Below are 25,200 nucleotides of genomic sequence, written 5' to 3'. Positions count from 1 at the left end.
CCTTTGCTCTTAGTTTCCTTGAAGCAAAATAAAGTTGTGGTTTTAAGACAGCTGTTTCATATGGTTTTGAGATTCACCCTGAGGTAGTTTGGCAGCTTTTTTTATGCCATTCCTTTTAAGACTGATCAAACGTTACCCGGATTAGATCAGGACATCTCTTGTGTGAAAAAGTTGACACCATAATGCTAGCAAATCTGTTGATTTAGTCTTGTTTTACTAACTGGAGTATTTCAGTATCATGAAATGGATGATAATTTATCATGAATTGTTTTTTGGTGTAATCAAAAAATATTTTATGCAGTACTCAACTGTGTAAGTTCTTTCAGGGATGCACAATGGTGTATGAATGTTTTCCCAAAGGTAATTTAATGACATAGTAACTGTTGCAACTTGTTTATTTTGCATCGTATGTAATGGAAGATGTTTATGAAACGTTCTGTTTTATATTCTCTATTTACTCATTAAACCGAAAAGGAAAAAAAAAAGTGCTAAGCCTTTATAGGTCTGTTGTGATGGAATTTTAATGTGGAACAGGGTGTCTGTTAGCAAGGAACATTACATGTGTAATGAGACTTTGTAAGTTGGATATTGGGAACATTAAAGCAATGTATTTCCATTGAATTTCATCATAGTAGTTGTAACAAAATTATTAAAATTATGCTTGCTAGCATTTCAACGTGGCTGCTTGATGCCTGAATCGGTATAAAACTTTTGAGTAATATGTTAATTTGTTAGGAAAATAAAAAGCTAAATTCATTTTGATCATATGATCATTTCTTAATGTGGAAAAAGAGATCTGTTTAATACATTTTAGAGTTTTGTAACTGACATCTTCATTACTTCTAGACGGAAAAAGTGTTCCAACATTTTTCCACAATATTTTGGGCCTTGCAACTGTACGAAAGTTGTTGACATCATTAAATCAGAGGTCTTATTTCACGTCTGCTGTTTTTCCCCATTTAAAGTGGTTTTCAGTGTGCCAAGACAAGTAAAATTGAAGCCTTTCCCCTTGAAATAGAGAGTTTGGGATTTAATGGTAACTAGTTAGAATAGAAGGATAATGTTACTAAATAAGCAATAGCAGCAGGGATCTCTCTCTTGTTCATTAGAAAACAGGAATGTATATCTATGGAATAAGTCAAACACATTATTATGGACTAGTCTTTTTGACCGGATGCTTATACCTTTTTCACTTTTCAAGAAGACAGTAAGACTGTTATGCAGGATTTCCTCCAAATGAGTGTAGGTTATGTGGTTGACTGTTGTTTCTGGTCCACTAAATCTTTAAATGCTTCCTGTGTGCAAAACCAACTTTAAGTTTCTTTGAAAACATCCACTCTTTCCAAAGTTGGCATCACCTCTGTGGCTGGGACATTCTATAAGATGGTCATAATATGATTCTGACCCTCTTTAAGCAGTGATTTGACCTGAATTTTGGTCTTCCAAAACTTGATTGATAACATTAGCAAGGAGTGGATGTATAAAAGATCTAACACACGTTGATACTGCATGTTCGTTGTTGGTTTCTGCATTAAAACAGGAGGAGTGACCCTTTGTTGGCTGTTTCAGGCTGTAAATCCAAAGAGGAAATAGGCAGGTCCCGGTGGTTACATTTTTAAGTGCTTACAGGTTTTGAAGCTTATTTAAGGAAGCTTAAAACTTCCAGAGGAACAGATATTGTATTGGTCTACACGCTTATGATCTGCGGACTTGTTTTCTGAAAATTGCTTCATATAGAGAGTCATCAGGATTATTGTGTAAAATTATTTTGGTAGTATTTTCTCATATTTCTAATATTTTACTGTCTGTAGTCTTGTGTTCCCTGAAAATTGTATACATTAGAATATAAACATAGTACTTAAATTAGAAAATGTTTTCTCATGAGAGTTCCAAATAGTTAAAGTTTGTAATACTATGAAACAGAAATGATAAACTGTTTATTTTGTTGCCATGATAGAAAATATTTATAAAGTTGTAACTTGAGATATCTTAAAAGTTCATTGATTCAGAAATGGTATCAGCCACTCTCTACAGTGTGGGTGAAATTCACTTTGCTGTCTTGGACCACTATAAAGCTAGTGGTCACACCTCAGATTCCTTTTCTGGGGCAAAGTTGAGTGATTTGTAGCTTTGTCATGAGGGGATCTCTATTCTTTATTAAATTGAAATGGAAAATGGAGAAGAGTATATACTGTGAGCTCTACATTTTTGGGGTCTCTGAGGTTCTAACAGCCTCAACATATGGGACTTAATAGTAACAATCTCACTTTGGGAGGCATTTGATATCTTTATTTTTCTGAGTTGTTTGTTGGGTTTTTTGCTTTGTTTTTTTTTTTTTTTTAAAGAAAGATCTTCTACCTTATCTTAGAGGAAACATTGCCTCTAATAATTGCTTCAAATTCAGAAACTTAGGAAATTTTCAAAGAACCAATATGACTGAGGTTCAAACAAGTTATTTCAGTTCCACAGGAATATCTAATGGCTGTTACAGAGTTTGGTCCATACAATTTTATAAGACTTCTGAGTTTGATAATACTTCAGCAGAACTATACTCCATTCTCAATCTAATTGCCTTCTTAAAGTATGTTAATTTCCAATGTAAGCCTCCAAAAATTAATTATTTGGTCAAATATATGTTGGAGAATACATAGTAGCTCTAGGGGGATTAACTTGAGCTGTCCTTGCATATTTTTATCCTACCGGTGTCCAAAGATTCTGAATTTGTTCCCATATTTTTCTTGACCAAGAACGGTCAGGTCACTTCTCTATGTCTTACTGTCACAAGCTGTAGAATGGATTACTCCCATTTACTGTGTTTATAAAATCCATTGAGGCTCCTTGTTAAAAAGTAGTGGGATTTTTTATAATAAAGCCCTTTCGTTTCCAATGTAGTTTGTAATTTTGAAGAGTGAACAGATATAAACTGCTTACATTTGGCATATGGAACTGTTATCCGAGTTTCATTGTCTGTGTATTTCTTGAGTGAGTAAGCATCCGTATGTTGCATACCCTCCATCCTTTGGCTTCTTTCTCCTCCGTGGTCTTCTGTCTCTGCTACTGTTGTGTTCTGGTTCCAAAATGTTTTTCCTTTGGTCTCTGTTTCACTACTGTGGCATTATATTTGCATCATAATTTTAGATCAAGTTACGTTATCGAGTGCTTCTCGTAGGAACAACTTATCGCAGCGTACTTTCAGATAAGCTTGATACCCATCGTATTAAATGGCCAAAGGAAAAATCTTAAACATAAAATTCATTGCTTAAAATTCACTTTCATGATGTCTTAAAAGTGAAAAAGTGCATATTGGAGAAAAAAGTATCTTAATACTCACAATAAATCTTTAGTCGTCTGTATTTTAGTGGTGTTATCCCATGCGAATCCAAGCGAGATTTTCTAGTGGGCCTTATAAAATCAACCTGAGTGTTTTGATAAGAAAAATACTCTATTTGAATGAAAAGAATTGCAACAATACATGGTGTTTTGCTTAGATTTATTATAAGAATGCGTAAAATGGTGTAATACAGCAGCATGTTTACCTGGGAATCCCTCCTTGCGTCAATACGTGTATTCAAAATGCTTAATAAAGCTTCTGAAAGCACTGCTCAGCAGTGCTGCAAAGTAAGTCTGAAGTTATTTAGCAATGAAGTTATTTAGCAGTAAAGTATTCATTTTAATAATTTAGGTTTTTTAGTCTCTTAAAGCAGTAGTATGGGGAACTTACTGTGTTTGACAAAGACGAAGGAATATTAGCCAAAGCGAAAAGAAAGGAAGGAATCAAGTGTTGAAAGTGCACAAGCAATATGAAATCAAATCACCCAAACCAGAACACTGTATGTGAAAACTCATCCTGTTGATTTCACCATTCTTTACCAAACTTAGCAAATCTCTAAGCTATGTCTTCTGACCAAACAAAATATCCAAAGCACTCTTTTTACAAAAATCCACATATCTTAGGATTGTTTCTTACATGAAATGCATTATCTTTTGACTCGCTGGAGATGAAGTACCATTGTGTCTTGCAGGTAATAGTTTATTTGAGAAAAAAGAGAACTTTGAGATAAAGCAATGTGATTTTTGTTTTGTCATGGTTGTGTAGCTTTAGAGAAAACAAGACAAGAGGTGTTCATATATGCTAAAAAAAAAGAAAATATGTTTGGAGATCCTTCACTGTTAAATGTTGTGTGAACAGTATGCTTATGCTGATTATACGACATGACCGTTGGCAGTAGATTGGAATGTGTGGGAAATACACAGTGAAGCCTTCACTACCAGAGTGAGGGCAATAAAGTTACGCTTCAGTAGTTAACGTGTGTCCTTAGTAGGTTGTGCAGTTGCTTACCACTTTTATATGCCTTTAAAAAGTCAAACCCTGCATTAAGCCATTTCATCCCTTGTTCCAATCCATTCTGAAGACGAAATGATTAGGCAGCATACCTATAGTACTGAAGAAAACAAAGTACATATTTTTTTATGTCTCGCAGAATAGCCCAGAGAAAGTGGAAAGTAATTGCATGAAGAATAGCGACTTGCCAGTTATCTGTAATTGTTCCCTACCACCAGCCTACTCTTATGAGAAAGGACTGTAGAATTCAAGAAATACGAAAGATGCTAGAATGACTTTTGATTTTTATTAAAATTGTTCTTTAAAATAAAAATATTAACTAATTTTTATCAAATTTTTGACCACTTTAGAGAAAAATATTAAAATCTGGAGCGGAATATTAAAAACACTTCTTTTCTTTGAACTCAGACATTAAAAACATCTTCAACAGACGGAACCCCTTTCTAGGGAAGCAGAGATCTGTTTGCAAACACTTGTATATCTAAGCAGACATTTATATCAAATATATTACTGAAAGTGCTTTATTAACATTGTCTCTGAAGTGACTATGTAGAAGCTTTAAAATAACCACTAAATGAATTTTGTAGTTTTGAGAAAGGCTAATTAGTCCCTTGAAGGGCAACACGATCCTGATCCTATACAGTATAAAAAGCTAGCAAGCTGACTATTGAAGGGATGAATGGGACCTACCACTCTTGAGTTAAAAAAAAAAAAAAATAAAAAATTAAAAAATGTCAAATAAACGTTGTTTAAAAAAAAAAAAGGCATCCATATAGAAATTAATTGCTCATTCTTCTAGTTCCCTGTATTCAAACACAGAATCTGGTAAGTTTTCAGGGCCATCTTTCTATAATGAACAATTTAACATTTTTCCATGAAATGCCAGTTGGAAGAGAATTTATCACTGCAAAATGTTTGGTAGAAAATCCAGTACCGTCCACCTATGTTTTAAGAAATTTGATTCTTGCACTGCTAGAATGTTCGTAGCTGGAAGGACTTTAATTTGTATCATTTTTAAAGCTGATGGTACCATTTAAAATGTTTTAAATTCAGTTAATCAAATAGGACAGGACCAAGTTGAGGGTTTAATTACATTCTTCTTTTCTAATATCTAGTTTTGTGGAAGTGTATCTGGGGGCACGGTATGGTCAATTGTGTTTAAGTAAAACTTCTGTCAATAGAAATAAAAATTTAGGACATAAGCTTCTATTTTTACATTTAATGCTTGTATAATGAAACAATACTAAGAAATACACTACTACCTTGCTTCAGTATATAATATACTGTATCTTATTTATAGTAGTAAGAAGAGTTTAAATCAGAAATAAACAGACCTGTTAGTGGCAGAGAATAAATAAAGCTGTGTTTCTAGAGATAGGGGTTGCAATACAAAAGTTGGGTGTTTATTTGCTCTTCTGTGGTTTAAGAATAACACTACAATAGGATCTTATGCATGAAAATGCATGTGGTGACAGCTGCCTTGTATTGATGTAGTTGTTTTCAAGATGAACGTGCTCCAGGTGTGACTCTTCATTCTCCTCCTCTTCACTGTTCTCGTGAACATCGTCATCATTGATATGTGCCCTGCAGATGCGTTCTGGAGGGACCGTCCTGTGACATTGTGGGAGCAATTATATCTTAGTTATTCAAGATAACTCATAACCTCATAACTTATTTCAGAGATGCTCGTTATTTAGAGATTTGAAAATGTTCACTCAGTGCGTTACATTTTCTCAATAATATACTTATTGAGGACTTTTGCAAGTCATTCTTTTTAAAATTCTCTCCTTGCATTGTTTTCTCATGTACTTATACTTATCATGTACTTCTCATGTACTTATACTTAGTTTTCCTGAGAAAAGTATTGTCACTTGTTGCTGGACGAAAACTAACTTCACTGACTTCAAAATTAACTTCAAACCTGGGGAAAGGCCACTTTCAGTGGTCAGCGACAGCTGATGGCTCCTTCCAGTGATTTTGTAAAACGTTTGGGCTCCGGTCCAAGAGCAGAAAAGCTGGTACTTTGCTGTGCCTATCAAATTGTAGCTGCTCCAGTGAACTTGTGGCCCAGGCAGTATTACAGATGAATTTCCTGGAGGCAACCGGTGCTCAGCATCTTTGTGAGCATTTTCAAGAGGTGTAAGAAAGGGTTAAATCTCACTTCTCACTTATCATATGCAGAAATACTGCAGAAGCAAAAGCGGGATTTGGCTCCTCCTTCATAATTTTTTTTTAAAAATTTACTTTAAAGTAAAAAGTTCTTGTGACATTTAGTTTAATGCTATTAATGTACAAAAGAGCTTGGAAATTACCTTATTTTGTTATTGTTCAGTCTTAGAAAACGTAATTTTCTCATTTCATCAATTCCAAATGGCACAGACTTTAATTCATTGTGATCCAAAAACAACTCTCTTAGAGAGTGATATGCTCCAAAAAATGATACTGGATCTATTCCATCATCAGTAAGTTTGTTGAAGGACAGGTAGAGATACTCCAGCCCTGGCTTCATGTGACCAAAGACATATCCTGGAATTCTTTCAATCTGATTTCCTATAAGTATCAGATGTAGTAAAGATTTTGGCAGATAGGAGGGAACATGATATAACTTGTTATAAGAGAGATCGATTGATTCCAAGTTCCTGCATTGAAGGAGAAAAAAAAAAAGGGGGGGGGGGGGGGGGGGATGAAAACATTATAGCATAGTGCACTGTCAATGCTGCATTCGGTACAAACCAGTGCTTAACACGATTACAAGGAAACTACATTTCAAAGGGAAATTTGTTTCTGTTAACGGAACAGAATGCATTTTATGGAACATAGTCATACATAATTACTGTGGGAATAGAAAGAATTGAAGCTGTTAATTGTCAATGAAACACAATGATTCTGTTGATGGGAAGAGATCCTACCGTAATGAGTACAGAGAGAAGGTTGAATAGGGGAAACCCAAGGGACTAATTTGTGACTGATAAGCATTGCTGAATTGCAATAATGAGTTTCAGTGGAAAATACATTATAAGCTTGAGACTATAGTGGTTATCCCATTGACATGGATTTTTAAATTTAATTCTAATGCCCATTTGAAATTGAATTATTTTGTGAATGGCTCCTTTAGAATCATTCGAATGTGCTTTGCTTTCAGACAGGAGAGAAGCTGTTAGTAACAGTGCGGTTGTTTTCACATTAAGCAGGTTACAAATCCAGAAATCAGCTGATAGGGCTGCAGTTGATAGATTATGGCACGGTACCCTATGGAGTTTAGCAAATCATTTCCCAGAACAATCAAAAGCCTTATTGTCTTTTGCTTCTTTCATTCTCGTTGCTTGCTCTGCTTATATTCTACTCCTACACAATGCAGCTGCATCTTATTTACTTCTATAATTTTTAATCTAATGGGAAATAAGGCTAGGACAATATTCAATTATTGTTAAGTTACCTGTGAGATAATGATATATTAATATCAAATTATAGTATACATGTATGGAGCATTATTGATAATTAATGTTCATTTTTTGATTGGATTGTCAGAATTTTTTGTTAATATGGTATGGATTTGAGGTATAAGACCTTTTTGTTTTAAAGCCAACTGAATACTTCCTAGATTATACAATTTAAGCAAAGAAAATTAAGACAAATTAGCTACAGAAAACAAGCAAATCAAAAGACAACTACAATTTCAAGTTAAAAGTAATGAAATGCAAATATTTATTTAATTATCTGACTCGCTAATAACAGAGAAATAATTATATTTTAAATGATTCGTACTTACTCTTGGTTTATCCAAGCCAAAGGTGCTATTCTGTGCTCTTCTAATTTGTTATGCTTTAGCACAATGACATTTATGTTTTTGGTATGGTTAAAGCAAATTTCTGACACTTCTTCAATTTGATTATTTTCAAGGTATAACTCCTGTAAGGGCATTTGAAAAGAAAATTCGTGAAAGCAAAATATGCTGTTCTTTCTTATTGCAAAATGTAGCTATTACCTATCCTCCGTATTACCTGATATAGCTGTTCAATTCTGGATATAGGAATAATAATCTGAGTCAGGGTCAGTTTGTAGCTGTAGCGTGACTTTCAGAAACACACTTTTTCAAAGCAATTGGTTTTTTTTTCTCGTGAGTATACAGATTGCTTTGAAAGATCAAATAGAAAAATAATTGTAGCTTTTGTCTTGCCTGAAGTTGTGCAGTGTGAGAGTATATAATGCGAGAGTGATGAGACTGACAAGAAGTTGTTTTGGATTGGTTTGGGTTTTTTTGTGTCTTGGAAAGCTGTTAATGAGAACAGTGTGAAGGGGTTTGCTTGCCTAATGTTTTTGCTGGGCACTTGTGAGCTTTGAAACTTTCAAATTTGTAGGAACGTAAAACGTTAACGTTTTACAAAACTTAATGGTGTGAGTCTGCAATGTATCAAAACTGTGAGTTTTACACAGATTAGGTTCCTGATAATGGCTTGTAATGTAGGATAATTATGATATGAAAGAGAAATGGACCAATGACTAAAATATATGTAGCACCTGAAATAGAATTTAGGGCCTGTAGAGGAAGGCTTTGGGAAAACAGAAAAGCAAATTTGTAGCCTGAAAATCATTGCTTGTAAATTTATTAGGTGTTGATTTAAAATTAAATGTTCTCAAAGCATATGAAGTGTAGAAAAACTTGCCAGGCGTTCCCTGTTTCATCAAGGAGGGATGAAGTGGAAAAAAAGAAAAATGTAACGTATGAATGAATGAGTAGTGGAGAACATCAGGCTGAAGTTGTGGGCGGTAGCTGCGGGAGAAGCTCATGTTATAGAAAACATATTGTTTCTCCTCGCATTTGAGACTATGGAAGATCCCAAGTATAAAAGGAAATAAATATGAGGACACTGAAATGAGAAAGTGCAAAATGATAGACAGAATGAAGAGAGATGGTGAAATTAATAGGTAGCAAGAATTATCTTTGAAGTAAAGACTGAGATAAGCAGGGAATTAAACTAGACAGAGATTGAAAAGGAAGAAGAAAATACCTTCCAGATAGCATCCCTTAAAAAAACAAACCAAAAATTAGAAATAGTGATTTAGGAATAAAAATTATTAGTATATATATAAACAAATTTATAAAATTTAAGTTTATCTCTACCTGCTGATAGTAAGGCAGTAAGGGGGGGGGGGAGAGGGGGGGGAGATGAAAATGTCTGGAAAAATGAAGCTTTCTTGCTGCAGGCTTCTTTGGTGGTTTTTGTTTTGTTTTTACCTCAAGCGTGGCGGGAAGACCTTGTGGGATAATTCTAAATTTATTTCTTCCCAGTCGCAAATAAGAGAGACTCTTCAAAGGATAAAAGGCCAAAGGACTGACATTTGCTTCACTAAGTTTATTTCCTTCTAATTCCAGGGTGACCAAGTTCTTTAAATCTGGGGAGAAAAAGTTGGACTTTCTGTTAATGCCATCTCATACCTTGCTAAAATGCATATTGAAAATTTAAGTGTCTTAAACTTACCCAGATCAGTTCACGGCAATGAAGACGTAGTAAAAGGATTTTCGTTTATTATCTCATAATCATAGAATTATATCATTTATAAGTTTGTAGAACTTTAGAGATTGACTAAAGCTTTATTTATAGCTTTCTCTCCCACTTAGAAATGAAAAGGCAGCTGTTAAGACTTGAGGATAGCGCTACCCTTTAGGCCTTATAACTTCATGGTTACGTGCAGCCGAAGTTTGGAATGCTATGTGGGTGCTGACCTTTGTGCGGTTGCCCGAGGATCTCCATGGGTCCCCAGTCACTCATGTGATCATGGGTACGTTACTCTTTCTTTGGGTTCCTACCTCCCCCTCCCTGCTTTACTACTCTCAACCACGTACTGTACTGTGTTGAGAACCCTTCATGGGCTATACTGGTGTTCCTCCTCAGCCTTCCAAATGCAGGTCACAGCAGAAACCAGTGTTGATCAACGTATGTAAGCAGGAAGTAACATTTCATAACAATAGGTTCACAAATAATCCAAATAACTTTTCTTTTCTTTTTTTACAGAAGCTTTGTATAGCTCCTCCGAACAGTGCAGTTTGATAATCGTAAACTAAAAGGCTCTTGCAGCCCTTGACCTTTTGTCTTAGCTCAAGCATTATATTGCTCCACAGTGAGCTGTACCACTAAATTGATCCAGTTTCAATGGCAGGAAAGGGAGAAAAAAGCCAGTCAAATTATGGCATGGAAGGTACCCTTTCTGTCTGTCCTTTTTTTTTTTTTTTTTTTTTTTTGCATTAGCCCACATTTAGCTTGGCTTAAAATGACCATGGTTTACTCCAATTATATTGTGCCGTATTTTTCATGCACATTAAATTCTGTTCGCTTTCATGCAATTGAAAAAAATAATTAATATAGTTTCACCACACATAAAGTGATTACGTTATGGGTCAGGAGAGTAGGTATCTTCAACATACTTCAAATCCATCTCTATTTAGTAACCTTTAAATATAAGTTTCTTTGGGAGAGGCGCAATTGCATAAGAAGGGAAAATGTAATTTTAAAAAACTGTCACGCAAATCTTTCAGCTTTTGTGTCTTTTTGAAAACTAGCCAAAAAAAAGCTAGCAATTATTTCTCTGGTTATACTAAAATGGATGCATTTGGTTGAACATTCTGCTTTTAAAATTTATTTTAATCTTTTCACATGATCAGTTTTAGTTTTCTAAATACCTTGTAAGCCATCTTCATCAATAGCATGAAGGTGGTTGTCATTTATTTTTATTTCTTCCAAAGTTGATGGCAGTTCAGAGGGAACATGTACCAGCATATTTCCATCCAAATACAAACGTTTTAGGTTTTTCAGGATCTTAATCATAGGGATGAAGAAGAGAACTTAGGTTATCAAGGTGTAAAATATATTGTTAAACATATAGTGTAATCATAGTTAACATTTCCTTGAACACACTTGTTTTGAAGTTTTTCAGCAGCAGTGCACTGGTATCCAGTGTTTTAAATATAAAAATGTTTTTCTTGTATCAGTCTAATTAATTGCTTTCTTTATGCTAAATATTAACAAAGACAACTGTTAATGTCACGTGTAACCGGAAGAGCTTGATTGAGCACATAACTCTCCCCATGGCCATCCTGCAGGTATTCACTCATCACTACTTGTATTACTGCTACTGTCCTTGAGTCATGAAGGTATTGCCTTAACTACGCTACTGCAGTACTTAGGAGTTCAAAGTACATACATTTATAGATTATGCATTTATACTCTTAATTTGAGAGTAAATTGATGGGTTTCTGTAAGTCAGCAAATTTACTTTACTCAAGCATAATGACAGCAACTTTTTCAGTGACCTAGGATTTTTATGACTTCAGCCAGCATAAAAAAAAATTGATATGAAAAATTATCATATCTTAATTTTGATAAATGCACATCATGCGATAGTGAGAATTTCTTAAAAAGATGGAGTTGTTTTAGCTGTGGATCCACTGAAGCCTGCTTTCCTCCAGTTTTGTCTTAACTGCCTGGCGTGAGATAAGCCTCACTAAAATTTATCTCATGACTGAGACACCTTCCTCGTCTGTCTTTTCCATCCACTTTGATTTCATAGGAGTCGTAGGAACAGAAATTGTTTGAAATCAGCCAGAGCTGTTCATGTTATATGGAGGGAGGTGGTATATAGAGAGTCCTACAAAAAGACTGATTTCATACGTCAGGAAGCAAAATTAAAAACACATGGCGATAATTTGATTTGGTGTTCATATGCTTTTTGTATTCATCTTGCCTGAAAAAGCAAGGCCTCGATGCCTTACCTCCAGAGTTGAATTTACTACCTGTGTGTGCTTGCTTGCATGAGAAATTATTATGGGACTGTTCTGTCTTCAGGTGAGGGATATGTAGATGCACTTGAATAGCCTGTGTTACCATGTCAATTTCCCTTGCAAGAAAAAGACTGAATATAGAAAGATTCTTGGACTATTTTATAAGCAAGCTGTTCTTTTAGTAAGCAGCTATGCTTGAAAGCTTCTCATTAAAGATAGTCAACAATAAGCACACAGCTGATTACGTGGACTGCTATTGTATTTGGTATATGCTATTTGATGCTGTCATGTTCCAGATCATAATATTGTTCACAAATGAAAAAAACTGAAGCCACAAAAATGATTTTAGGTTAATTTTAACTAAGAATACAATGACGCTCAACTCTTTTGAGGGGATTTTTATAGCAAGACCTGGCACTAGCAGATCTTTTGGGGAATCCAAGATCGTAAGCTTTACAGAGTTAATTTAATGAGAAAGATGATATATAGATTTACAAATGTTGAGCCTGAGTATCTCAAGTGTTGTTAATGGAATATGAGCTTTTCAATTCTGAAATCTCTCAACTGGAACTGATAAAATATCAGAAAATTGTCTCTTTTATTTTTTAACATTTAATACTTGGTGAATGTCATTCAAAAATCTCTAGATATTCCTGATTATGATGAGAGATTTCTTGAAGTACCCAGGTTTAACTCTATTGTAATTATACAATAGTTACTCATACTAGATGCAAAGTGGTTTGGATCCATAGACTGAAAAGCAGGAAGAACTTTCCTTTAAGCAATAATTATCCTTTAAGCAATAATTAGACATAGGATAGTAGAAAAGTTAGACTTTCTTACTTTGAATGCTTTTCGACCTATGCCAGGAGATGTAATATTATTTTTACTCAGATCAATCCATTCCAAATTAGGGATCCCATTGAATGCTTCATCTGTGATAGTAGTGATACTATTTCCTAGGACAGAATTCAAGAAAATAGTTTGAGTTATGAATGACAGTGTAGTATTGTACATGAAAATTATATTACGAAAATAGGTGTATTATGCACAATAATTGTGTGTTAGATATATTCTTATTAGTATTTAAATATTGGTAAGGCTTAGCTGTAAAATTCATTCTAATACATTTCTACAATAAGGAATCACAAAATGTTAATACTACTATTGACTGCATTTGAGAATGGATAATGTTACTTCATGAGAAAAAATGTGCAAAATAGACCCATTATTTACCTGTAAGGTCTAGACTTGTTAGATCTGGATCTGAGATTGGTGGTATTTGTGTAAGTTTGGCATTAATACAGCTTACTGTGGTGTCCGAGGTGGAACATCCAGATGGCAAAGGAGGAGCTTCTATGGGTGGGACAGGAATTGGGAAATGAGGTGGCGTTCTGAAAGTACCATCATCTTCATCACTTTCGTGTTGTATTTCTTCATCTGCAGCTTCCTTTCTTGTGATAGGCTTCTTTTCTCTGTGATAGGCTTTATACTTCCGTCGATTTTTTTTGCCTTTCCTTTTTCTTTTCTTTTCATCCCTTTTACGACCCTCTTTCTCTATAGACTCCACCGCTTCTGTTCTAAGCAGCTCATCTTTTTCAGTTTGAGTAGGTGCTGACAATATGTTGACATTGTCAAGGCCATTGGGTTCTGGAGAATCACCAGACAACTCGCTTATGTCATCCAGTGAAATAATACTTGAATCCGAAGAGGAGGCTAACCAGAGGCAATGAGAACAAAATATTAAACTAAAGTTTTAGCAAACATTGTTTCCCTCATATAATAAAAATATGATAACTATAGAAGAATAGTATTCCCCTTAGAATATGATTTGAAAGAATTAAAATATGGTCTTACATTACTGCTTGACAGAAAAAGATATACTTTGACTGAGAAATGATTAAGCCAACGATACAGAAGTTTTGTAGACAGGCGTGATCCATCGCAACTCCAGAAAAAATGGGAAGAGATTAATATAGCCTTCACTATCTTCCTTTTTGAACTAATATATTAATTAGGGTTTTGTGTTGATGGAGGTGTCTAAAGAGGAAAAAGAATATGTCTGGGAGTGGGAGGAAAGTAACTGAATAAAATTCACAAAGGTTAAGACTTGTTCTCCTGTGCAAGGGACTGTCAGGTGCAGAGATGGGTGCAGGTACGGAGCTCACCAGGGAAATGGATTAACTCCATTGCCAAAGTGCAGTTTGTACTCACGTAACAGGCAATTCAAATAAAAGGAGTTTAATTATTTCAATCAACATGACTTCCAGTTCTACAGTTAATTTCTATCATGTCTCTACTCAGTGCATTTCTGTGTCACACATGCACACGCACACGGGGTGAAACAATATTTTTACAGTAAGAGGAGGTGAAGTTCAGTAGTTTGCAGACTTAAGGTATTCAGAGTAGGGGAAGGAAATCACATTTCGTCTTTATCTCCTCCATTCCTTTTCTTTCTAAAGATACCAATTTTGTTTTAATTGTTATAAAGAACAAGCAAGATTGTAGTTCTGTTGTTCCCATTGTGAGTTGACCTTCTTCTCTTGATTTATACCAAATAGGTGCATGTTTTTACATTCCTAACAAAGATTTACCAGTCTGTAAACTGTATTATGTTTATTATGTATGTCTAATAGATTAATAATGGCTAGTAGTTATTGATAGATCCTTTGTGGAAGTGGGATATAAAATGTAACTAGATGTTCTTTCTTCATATGTTTACCAAAATTTTGTAAAGGGAGGAGGGAAGAAACAGAAAGGGGAAAATAAAAAAAGAAATACAATTAACTCTGCTGTTGCATACCTAACATCTTCTTTTCTTTAAATATTATATCAAACTCTCGCAGTCAGTGTACTCTGAGAAACTGAAGTCAACTGGAGTAGAAATTATGAAGACCTGCTCTTGCCATGTAATTCAGGACTTGTTTTCTCTATAGAAGGATAATGTGTACCTTGTAATCCTTGATATCATTAAATGTAGTGTTTATGTTAGGCTTTGCATGAGTTAGTTTTAAAATAGTAAAAATATTACGGTGCACCGTACCAGTATCAGAACAAACCGGGCAGCATTCTCCTGTAGGTATAATAGTTTTGGGACATTTCAGCGGGTGGCACATGGTTGTATCACATATCACTTCTCCTTTTGAACAGAGACAGGTAATGCAGGGCTTGGGAGACCAGACAGCTTTATCATACATAATCATCCCATTAGCTGTGCAGTGCCCCTTCTTTCCTAAGAAAAGAAAATAGAAAATTGGAGTTAAACAGCTTAAACTGAAATAAAACCAACAGTTTTAACACTTTGGAAAGAAGCATTACTGTTTTCTTCTCATTTTGAAAATAGATAAAATACACCCGATTCTAAGTGTCTTATCCTTATTCCTTATTTTTCATAGATGTGTTTTCTTCAGCTTAGTAGTAGCAACAATATTCACTTCATAGTGACTGCTCATAGGCTTAATGAAAGTAAAGTCCGTTCTGTAATGACTAGTAAGATAGCAAACACCTCTAGCCTGTAACTTGCTTTGTCTGAAAAACCTCTTTGCTAGGAAAGTAGCAGGCTTGAACAACTTGTACGAATAAATACTTCATCTCTAAAGGTTCTGGACATGAATCTACAAAAAAAAAAGAGAATTCCTCAGGGTACCAGTCTAAATTTTCAGAAAGAAATGTAGAAGAGATTTATTTTGTAAGCTATACTCGGATCTTCAGTAGGCAAATTGCTTGGAGAGCGTAAAGACTTGTGAAGGAAACTATTTCACATCTCTTTCTCCTTCCAGTGATGGAGTCTACCTCAGCAGAAGTTTCCCTAGGCAGTTTTTATTCAGACTCCAGGATAAACATTGCACTTCAGCTTGATGGGGTTTTTTTTGTCTTTTGAGAGAACAAAAGCCAAGGTTGAGATTCTTCATCCTATTTTCCTATTTTTGAGTGTACCTCTGAGAATCTGTACTCCCTACACACCTTACTTTTCCTCTAATGTAAGAATGCATTGCTGAAGTGTTCATTTCAAGCTGAAAACCCATTTCTAAGTAACTTTGTACTTCCCTACACATAAATAAAAGATTTCTTTTTTTCCCTATTTGGTTTTACTTCCTCCTTCAGATGAGGATTGTCCGATACGGTAGAAAAATCTTATGCTAACTGAATTTACAGGAGACTTTCATTTGCAATAGACAAATTATCTTTGGAAGGATTGTTTGCAGGGTTTGCTTTTCCCACACTCAGTCCTGGTCCGTGCTTGGTTGTTCAGTTTTAAAGGGAAAAGTATTCAGCATAGTTTCTAAATGTCTTGACAAGATATTTTGCTTTGACATGGCCTTGGAATTAATATTTGACTCAAAACGAGGCATTTTGCAAAATCCTTCAGGGCTGTCCTATTCTCAGCTTCATAACAAAGGTGTTCCTTTGCCCTTCTATGTAAAGACGATTGGATACAAACCTGTTTTCTGACATAAAAATTCGTTATCTGAATCATCCTGTTTGTATGCTCCTCTATTCCTTTGATTTTAAAAGTTATTCTTTTGATTTAAGTTATTCTCAGGATAGAAAGGGGGAGAAATTAAGTTTTTGAACAGTTGCATCTTTTTTTTTTTTCAAAGATCCAGGATATGTATGCATAATTAAAGCTGCATAAAGTTGTGCTCAAATCAACTCAAGCCATGTTAACTGAAGGAGGAGATGAGCTAGCCCAGGCCAAATGTTAGTTAGCTGTAAGTCCCTTGTCATTCTACCCAGGTATCTGTAATCCAGCTGTTTGCTGGATCCTGACTTCTGTTTTCTATGTGCTTGCCAGGAAGCCACAATATTTCTTTTAAATAATCTCCAAAGGAAACACAAAAAGAGCACTACACTTTCTCATGTTAAACAATAAAATGTCAGCTGTTCCGGAGGAACATATCTGGCTTGAGACGGAAATTCTTCTGTGCTTCCTTAAATTCTTTATTTTGTTTTAGCTGTTGGACTGTATCTGAAGTTGGTGCAAATCTTGTCTGAATAAGCATAAAGATATGGGTTATCGGGCCTTGGCCACTGCAGGCGTCTTTAACTAATTATCTTGTGTTCTGTGTACATGAGAGTCACTTAAATAGACAGGACAAGTGTCTGTTCTCAAAGGCAAAGAGGTAACCTTTTATTGCGTTGCAGAACTTCTAGTTGTCACTCTGTTGGAATTCACATAACCACGATGAGACAGAGTAAAGACTGCATTGAGATGCTCCTTAAACTTCCTATCCACTGAATAACTTCAGTACGATGGTACGAGCAGGGAGAAGTGAGGTTTACGAGATACTAGAAATAGTGCAACAGTGGACGTCCCATTCTGCACTGCTTAATGGGTAGCTTGTAGTCTATAAAGACCAAATGACTGCAAATTCTTTTATGTTGTGGTGAACTGTTTGATTTCATTTAAATGATTCACGTGATTTTTATATAGAGGAAGGAGATATATCTGATTACTGTTACAACTTTATTTAAACTGTTAATATTCATCCTGTGTATGATATCTGTAAATTGTTTTTTAAGCTACTGAGAGCAAAATAAGTAGCTAGGAGAATGAAAATTAAGTTTTGGGTTGCATTTTTTTCTGTTCTGAAGTATGATTAATAATAGTGTTCTATTATTTAAGAGACTCTGTTTTTTCCAAATCTGACATTAACTTAAAAAAATTTTGAACTTTAAAAGCTAGACTGAAAAATACCTTGTGGTTGAAGTCTTTGGCAGATGAGCACAGGACTTTTAACCTTTGGAAATATGGTGTAAATTCAGCACGAAGTTCCAAATAAAATGAGTTCAGTGGTTTTAGCTCAGCTTTTGGATGCAAGTCCAGATAGAAACAAACGGGGTGGGGAGGGGCGAAGAACCATGCATTATTTCAGCATGACTGATGGTCTCTGACAGAGACACTGGAATATCTTACATGAAGCATATGCTATTTATGTGGTATTTTCCTCTGTTTAATTTAAAAAATATTTTTAAATTAAAGGGTTGACATGACTAATATGTATTACAACAGTAATATTGTAGTACACACTAAAAATGCTGTAGTCAAGAGTTTTGCTAGTTTTCCTGTTAAAACCCCTTAAAAATATTTGATCTGAAATGGTTCAGCCTTTCTTAAAGTAAGGAGTCACACAAATGACTGTGATTAAAATATGTTTTGCCACTGAAGTTGAGACCTGTTATCCTTGCGGTCGCATCTCTTGTGTGGCACATTAAAAGGCTTAACTTCTTGCTTATAGAAATAGATTATTATAATTTTATGTAGAACAGTGGTAATCAGGGCATGCTTATTTTTTTCATAAAATTCATAAAATTGCATAAGGTGATTTTATTCAGTGTGTTATCTCTTGGTTCTGGAATGGAAGTATCTACGTCTTTGTATATATTAGCTATAGAGTGGACACGGCCCTGTATTGGTTCCTCACAACATCCAGTGTCTTGTCTTCAACCTTTGAGCCTCTTTCTATTAAAATAAATGTAGTGTTCTAACAACCCAATAATTTTTGATTGGTTAATAACTGGGCTTTCAAAATTGAAAAATACTGATAGTATTCAGAAGTTCTTATCTTCAGAATGGATTTTTAGTCTGATTTTTAGACTCTTGGGAATCTTAATTGCCTGTTTTGTGAGTTGCAGTTTCCCACTTGTGACCTTGAACGTAAAATCACAAACATCCCAGAGCCAAGAGTTCTCCCTTCCTTTGCTGCACTAAGGACCAAAGAGACACTTAACAACTATCAGATCTCAATCCCTCACTAGTCTTGCATTCTTTGAGGAGTCTGGAGAGAGGCCTGTTAACGATTACTAAGGCAGGTTTCAGTAAAGATCAATGAAATTATGCTTTTTTGTTCGTTTCGTAAGACATCAAATCCTTTTCCCTACGTCTCCTTCAAAAAGCATGAAATACATATTAGTACAGCAACATGAAAACCTCCAGATCACCAAAAAGGCAAGTTTTATATAAATCATACTATTGAACTTCTTTTAAATAAATCCAGGTCTCGATATAGATGGAGAATAGGGATCTGGTCTTGAATGTGTGTTTTTTTTCTCTCTGTTAGTTTAGTTTTCCACCTTAAGGGCCTTGTTTGTAATGTAAGTTTCCTAGTGCAACTATGATGTGTGTTATTAATTTATTTACAAAATAAAGACTTATTCCCAAAATGTTGCATGTACATATAGTAAGAACGTTGCTTTTCAAAAATATAATAAAAAATAAGAACTCGAATCCATTTTAAATAACACTGGTGTTATTGGTTTTTGGGCCTCAGTGAAACATTAATTCACTTAAGAGACACATTGAGCAAGGAATTCTTCAAAATGGCCTTCAAACTTGCTACATGTTTGAAGTTATGAAAATATCCTAACAAAAGTTCTATCAGATAGAATGAAATGAGAATGCAGAAAAATTGCAGAAAATATTACTGTTACATGGCAAAGCAGGATTCTCTGTCAGGATTAAGCACAGAAAATTAAAAAGCTTCATATGGTAACCACAAAATTATTATAAAAGGCAACAAAAGTAGGTTAGCAAAAAGGTAGTTGGGGTTTATTTCATTAGCTGTTGCAAATAGAGCTAAAATAAACCTTTCATGAGTTTAAATGTTTCATTTGAAATCAAGAGGAAAAATGGGCCCTCTCTAAGTAGTAGAGAGGCTTTTTTCTTACCTGGTAAGACATTGTAACTAGATTCATGGCCACCCAAACCTATGAGAGAATCAAATACTCCCATAACACCGTCATCGATGTTAATAAGAGGTATGCTGGGTACTCCAGCAACAGGAGCTGGAAGCTTCATTTCCGGCTGCCTTGGGGACCTGTGCCCTGCTGAGGAGCTCCTTCTCAATCCTCTGCCGCGCATTCTCCTCCTTTGCCTCCTGAGAAGTGCACTGGTTTCATTTTGAGAAAAATCAATGCACAGAGAGACAATCAGGAAAAAATAGACTAATGATGTAGCCTGCATGTCTTTGTGTGCCTCAAAGTATCCTAGAAATGGAAAAAAACATGAAAATTAGATACCTAGAGAGCTTTTAGGGTTATGCCAGTCATATGGTGCACTTTTCCAAGCAGGTGGACCAATACTTTGGGGATCAATACAAACAAGCTTCCTCTTGGAACAAATTGACTATGAGAGCTCGAGTAAGCAATTTGCTTTTTGTAGTTCTCTGCCCTTAAGGACAATAGTCAAATTCAAATACACTGCTGGATAGAAGGATATTTTATTTTATCACAATCACAAAATCACACAGATTTAGGTTGGAAAAGACCTTTAAGATTGAGTCCAATTGCCAATTGAGTCAAACATCCAATCGTCCAATCAAGTCCGACTCATCAGTTGACCACTGAATGAGTCATACTGTGTTTAGAAGTATCTTTTTTAACCAAAATTAATCACGCATCTAAGGAGGTGCTAGCGTTGCATTTGGGGTTGCATTTAAACAGGTAGTTTAGATTTGCAGTGCCATCAGGCATTTGTAGTTTTGTAGTTGTTACCGGTTCCAGCAAGGGTGTTCCTGAGAGTTGTAAAGTGTTTCTTCACTTTTTTGATAGCTAATATTTCTTTCAGGTTGTTGTAACTTCTGAACACGAGGATGGCAAAGTAACAGAAAAATCCCCAATGAATTTCTGATGTTCTGCCCCAAATGCTTTTGGTTTGTCATTTCTGTGCAAGGTATTTTTCACCGTAGACAAAAGGAGATGTTGCTTTTGCTTCTGTTTCCAGCCATGCTCTTTAACAGAATTTTTTTGGTTCTGCAGTAGAGGAGACCTTTTTGGAAGCTTGATCACAATAACGCTATTTGTGACATCCCAGATCTGCTTTTCTAGTGGAAGTTTTTATTAAGCGTAGGTAGTCTAAAAAGGCTGATCTATAATGGGTTGTGTTTTGCATTTAATTTCTAATAAATTCAAAATGACTATATATCTTGAGCCGTCTTATGATTCTGACAGAAAAATTCCATTTACTGTCACCAATAGGTGGCATTCCGAAACAGAGCAGTCAAGATTCAAGAGTATGCATAGGAAGCATATCCAGCAGTGGCTATATCAGTGTGGAAATAAGTCTGTGCATATCCAAAGTTATTAATGATCTGTCATAGCTTTGTTAGTATAATTCATTCAAAAAGGAACCGCTGTTGTCCAGTGGCCTATTTTAACTGAGACGATAGAGTCTGAAGACACTAGTATTTTTGTGATGTTGAGAATTAGAGAAGAACTTGAGGCTTAGAGCGCTTAGTCTTTGTGTCCAAGACAAGGCTTAGATTATGTCCATGGTTTTTCTTTAAGGAAGTCTTAAGGGGATTAAAAAATGCTTTTTCTAAATGCTCATCAGTCTGGCTTTCTACGTAGTGTTTCACCTTGGATTTAGACAACTTATAGTTACACATATTGTATAAATACAGGATAGTATTATTTCAGGAACTTGAACTGTGTTTTTGCCTTAATCGGATGTTTTTTAAAAGTTTGTGCATCTTGGTATTGTCTGATTTATGTAATAGGTCAAGTTTTTGGTACAAGTTGCCTAACTGTTCTTTAACATAAGGCATGTGATTGATTGTATGTTTTTCATGCTTTCCACAGCCTAATTTTCATATTCGGTTTTTTAAATGGGAAGTTGGCAGTAAATAAGCTTAAAACAATGTGCTTTTACTTATTTCTAATATTGTAGTTTTTGTGTTCAACTATTTTAATTTTAAATATTATAGCAAATAAGTATATTAATTTGCAGGATTTTGTTAAACTAAGCTAATCTTTTATTCCCATATAAAGGGAATTTGAGATGCGTTTCACACAAATCCATATGAAGTCTCAGGTAACAGCAGAGGTCTGAAATTATTCCAGACTTCAGTTTGCTGCTTTCTAACCATTTGAAATCAGTTATTCCAAAATGCTATATAGACTTTATGCTGGCCTTTTATTTACAGAAATTACTGTTCGTTAACATATCAAAGAGGTGCAGAAGCTTGTGCTCTGCCTTGATGATGTCTGTTGTTTTTCCAAAAATGCTTGTTTCTTAGTACCTCAGCTTTCAGGACAAATGACCTAATGGGTTTGGTTTCTAACTTACTTGCGTGGTAATGATGGGCTATAAAATTACACAGTAAACTTCTGTTCCGCAGGTTTGAATGAAACACACAAAGAGCCCTTAGGGAAAACTGAATATACAAAGAAAAGTCTTGAACATGTGTATTCATTCTGTTGAGTTAGTGACATCTTAATTATGGTCACATTTTTATAGTATGCTTTATAATAATGCCATAGCTATGTAGTTACAATAGCGCTACATTACATTTGTGGGTTTTTAATGCTTAACCTTTTCTTCCTGTGACCAGAGGCATATAATGGCATGACTGAAATACTTTTCCATTCTCCATGCATGTATTTTTAAAAGTCAGGAATAATATGGGGGGGATTACATTACATTTACTGTACAAATGATTTCTCAGAGTTTTGCTGTTAACTTCAATACGGAGTAAAACTCTATAGTAAATCCAATTATTTTAAAGTGAAACTTTTTTCATAAAATACATTATAATTACAAATTTAAAAAAAAAAAAAAAAAAAAAACAGAAAAGAACCCCTCCAAAAAATGTCTTTATAAACTAATCCTGTTCCCATATATGAATTTATATGCTATATTTTCACACCAAGTTAACTCTTCAGTACCGAAAGCTTAATACTGCTACTTGCAAACAAATGGTGTTCCTTGGATGCTAAATACTGAGCTGTTTCTAAGTTTCTTTCGTTGTTTTATTTAATAAGTGTTGTCTCACATTTTAAGGCCCAAACTGTGAACATCATACAAGAAAAGTGCATTGGGCCTTTATTGCCCGTGACTGGTACCCTCAGATTATCTATGAGGAAGTTATATTTAATATAGTGTCAGCGAGCTTTTAATTTGGGGAAAATTCAACCTATTCAACTTACATGACTTTTGTAATAAATGATTACATATCAAGATAAATTTTTAGATAGCTAATATAATGAAATTATTATATTTTTGTGTTGCCAGATGCTCTCAACATGGCTGCATTGCTATACCTTTTTTAAATTTACCCATAAATGTTTAGATCATGCATAGTATGTGTAAGCATCTTTATTGCCTTTACTTTTATCATGTAATATGTTCAGTAGTTTGTAGCTTTCAAAATCTTTATCTTCACTAAGTTTAGTATCTGTCATTTTGCTGTTATGTTAATGGAAATAGTTAATTTTTAAAGTAGTGACCCTTTAGAAACAGCAAGGTATCAGAATTTATTAAATAATCTATCTTTATCTATTCAGGCTAAATTCAAACATGTTTCGAGGATGTCAAGGTTATTTCTCATGATACGCAGGGGTTAAAGTGATTTACCGAGATTTTTCGCATACCCTTCTTTAAATTTATTGCATAGAAATGAGTTACATCCAGCCATACCAGCAAAACTAGTTGCACTTTCAGTTAGTTTAAGCTTGAAGTGCACGGCAAACATTCATACCAAACAAAAAGCAGATCAACTGGTATTGCATACTTTATCTAGAAAAGCATTTATGTTCAGTATTGTTAAATACAGCTAATATTATTTCACACATATTTGCAAAGTTAACGTGTAGTTTAAGCCATTCAACACCATGCCTTAAGCAGTAATTTAAAATTTAAAACATTTTACCTTGTCATCTAACCTAACAGCAGATTCTGCTTGGTGTCATTTAGTCTCCAGTTCCAAATGAAACAAAATCACAGGGATATCTTTAAAACAAACAGAGAAACAGTAAGGATTGTTGAAACATGTTAGATGATTCCTTAGTTAAGTCTGAAATAGCTTCTTTCCCTGGGGACAAAGCGCGGTTCTGTTCTGTGTGCAGAGAATCAGATAATACTGTTACTCGGAGAACTAAAAAGCTCACTTAAGGAAAATGAAAAGCAGCACAATATGTTTGGTCCGGAGGCTGACAAGGCACAGCTGGAAATTCTCTTTCAGTACTTACAGTTGGTTGCATAAGGAACGGGAAAATGGAGTGTTTTCTAAAAGACACGAAAAATGTGTCTTTTATTCAGTTCTGGTTTATGTATTTAAAAACTTAGTTTCCAGGTGGCATGATTTTAATGTAGATTTATTATTTTACCAAGATAATACATTTTGGCAAGCGTAGCCTTAACATAAAAACGTCTATTAAAATTAGAACTTTCTTCTTCAGTTCATATTTTATTAATCCATTCCTGCCTGCATAGCCTATCCTCTATAAACAGCAAACCTTTTTGTTGAAGTTTTAGCATGGAAAACTTTTCTTTTGTCCATTTACAGCAATGGTTTCACCCTAAGTTGTAGCTTATGCATGGAAAATAAAATGACTGAAACATTTTCCCTTCATTTTTTTGTAAGGCTAATTACATCCTGAAACATGATCCTGAAGCACAGCTCTGCAGAAGCTGCAGCGAAGTTAGTAATCCAAATATGAGAACTGAGGGGGGGGAAGGGAGGAATAATGGTACGTTACCACAAGTCCTTTGTGTGCCAGCAGAACCTTTTTCATCTCCACATAGAGCTTCTGCAGAGTGTCAGTGGATGAGGAGATGGTGAGTCGTCTAAGCTTCAGAAATGACAAATTTACCTAGGAGGTGGAGTGCTCAGAGTTCTTCTTACATTAAAAATTTGTGTTTTCTTGAATTCATACTCTGAGAAATGTGTAGACAGATAGTCATGGAATGGTATAACCATGGAGTTAACCATAATTGTTAGACGGTATGTGGTGGAAAGATACTGGGAAAGCACATTGTCTCTTAAAATAGTTATTCAGTTTCTACTGTGCTTTGCAAAGTCCAAAGAAGAAATATTAAACTTTTGTAGTTTATCTGGAGCTGTTTGAAAAGAATGGAGACAGTTATACTTAACAAATTGGAGCTAGCATCTGGAATGAGATGGCACGATTCCATACCTGTGCTAAAAGCATCGACTCGTAAAAGACGAGTTGAACAATAGGACAGCAGTTCTTCTAGCACAAGTGGGAAAAAAATAGCAAATTACATCATCTTGTCATGGTTATAAATGTCAGGTAAAAGACTATGTATTTAAATGATGGTGTATTTATTAGACACAAAAGT

At 34.9% G+C, this 25,200-nt stretch overlaps 2 protein-coding genes across 5 annotated transcripts in view; one reads left to right on the top strand and one right to left on the bottom strand.

The window, feature by feature from the left end:
* Window positions 1–25,200, top strand: part of CENPP (centromere protein P) — a 152,935-nt gene that overhangs the window by 87,884 nt on the left and 39,851 nt on the right. The gene's annotated exons all lie outside the window — the stretch shown is intronic.
* Window positions 3,457–24,014, bottom strand: ECM2 (extracellular matrix protein 2). Its single transcript, XM_054215844.1, has 10 exons — window positions 23,768–24,014; window positions 19,788–20,105; window positions 15,163–15,351; window positions 13,356–13,835; window positions 12,963–13,078; window positions 11,022–11,157; window positions 9,579–9,736; window positions 8,112–8,251; window positions 6,655–6,981; window positions 3,457–5,953 (listed from the first exon to the last, which is right to left on the bottom strand). The coding sequence occupies exons 2-10, from the start codon at window positions 20,080–20,082 to the stop codon at window positions 5,746–5,748; spliced, it is 2,049 nt and encodes a 682-aa protein (XP_054071819.1). The 5' UTR covers window positions 20,083–20,105; window positions 23,768–24,014; the 3' UTR covers window positions 3,457–5,745.

Source organism: Rissa tridactyla, chromosome 10 (assembly GCF_028500815.1).
Source record: "Rissa tridactyla isolate bRisTri1 chromosome 10, bRisTri1.patW.cur.20221130, whole genome shotgun sequence".
In the NCBI taxonomy this organism is placed as follows: Eukaryota; Metazoa; Chordata; class Aves; order Charadriiformes; family Laridae; genus Rissa; species Rissa tridactyla.
Note: the sequence above shows the minus strand (reverse complement) of the source record. Positions and strands in the feature narration are given on the sequence as shown.

Coding starts and splice junctions, on each gene's coding strand:
- ECM2 (XM_054215844.1), bottom strand. CDS start 20,082: ATGCAGGCTACATCATTAGTCTATTTTTTCCTGATTGTCTCTCTGTGC. Junction 15,352..19,787: donor TAGTTACAATGTCTTACCAG/GTAAGAAAAAAG, acceptor TTCTTTTCTTAG/GAAAGAAGGGGCACTGCACA. Junction 5,954..6,654: donor CTGAACAATAACAAAATAAG/GTAATTTCCAAG, acceptor ACAATGTCACAG/GACGGTCCCTCCAGAACGCA.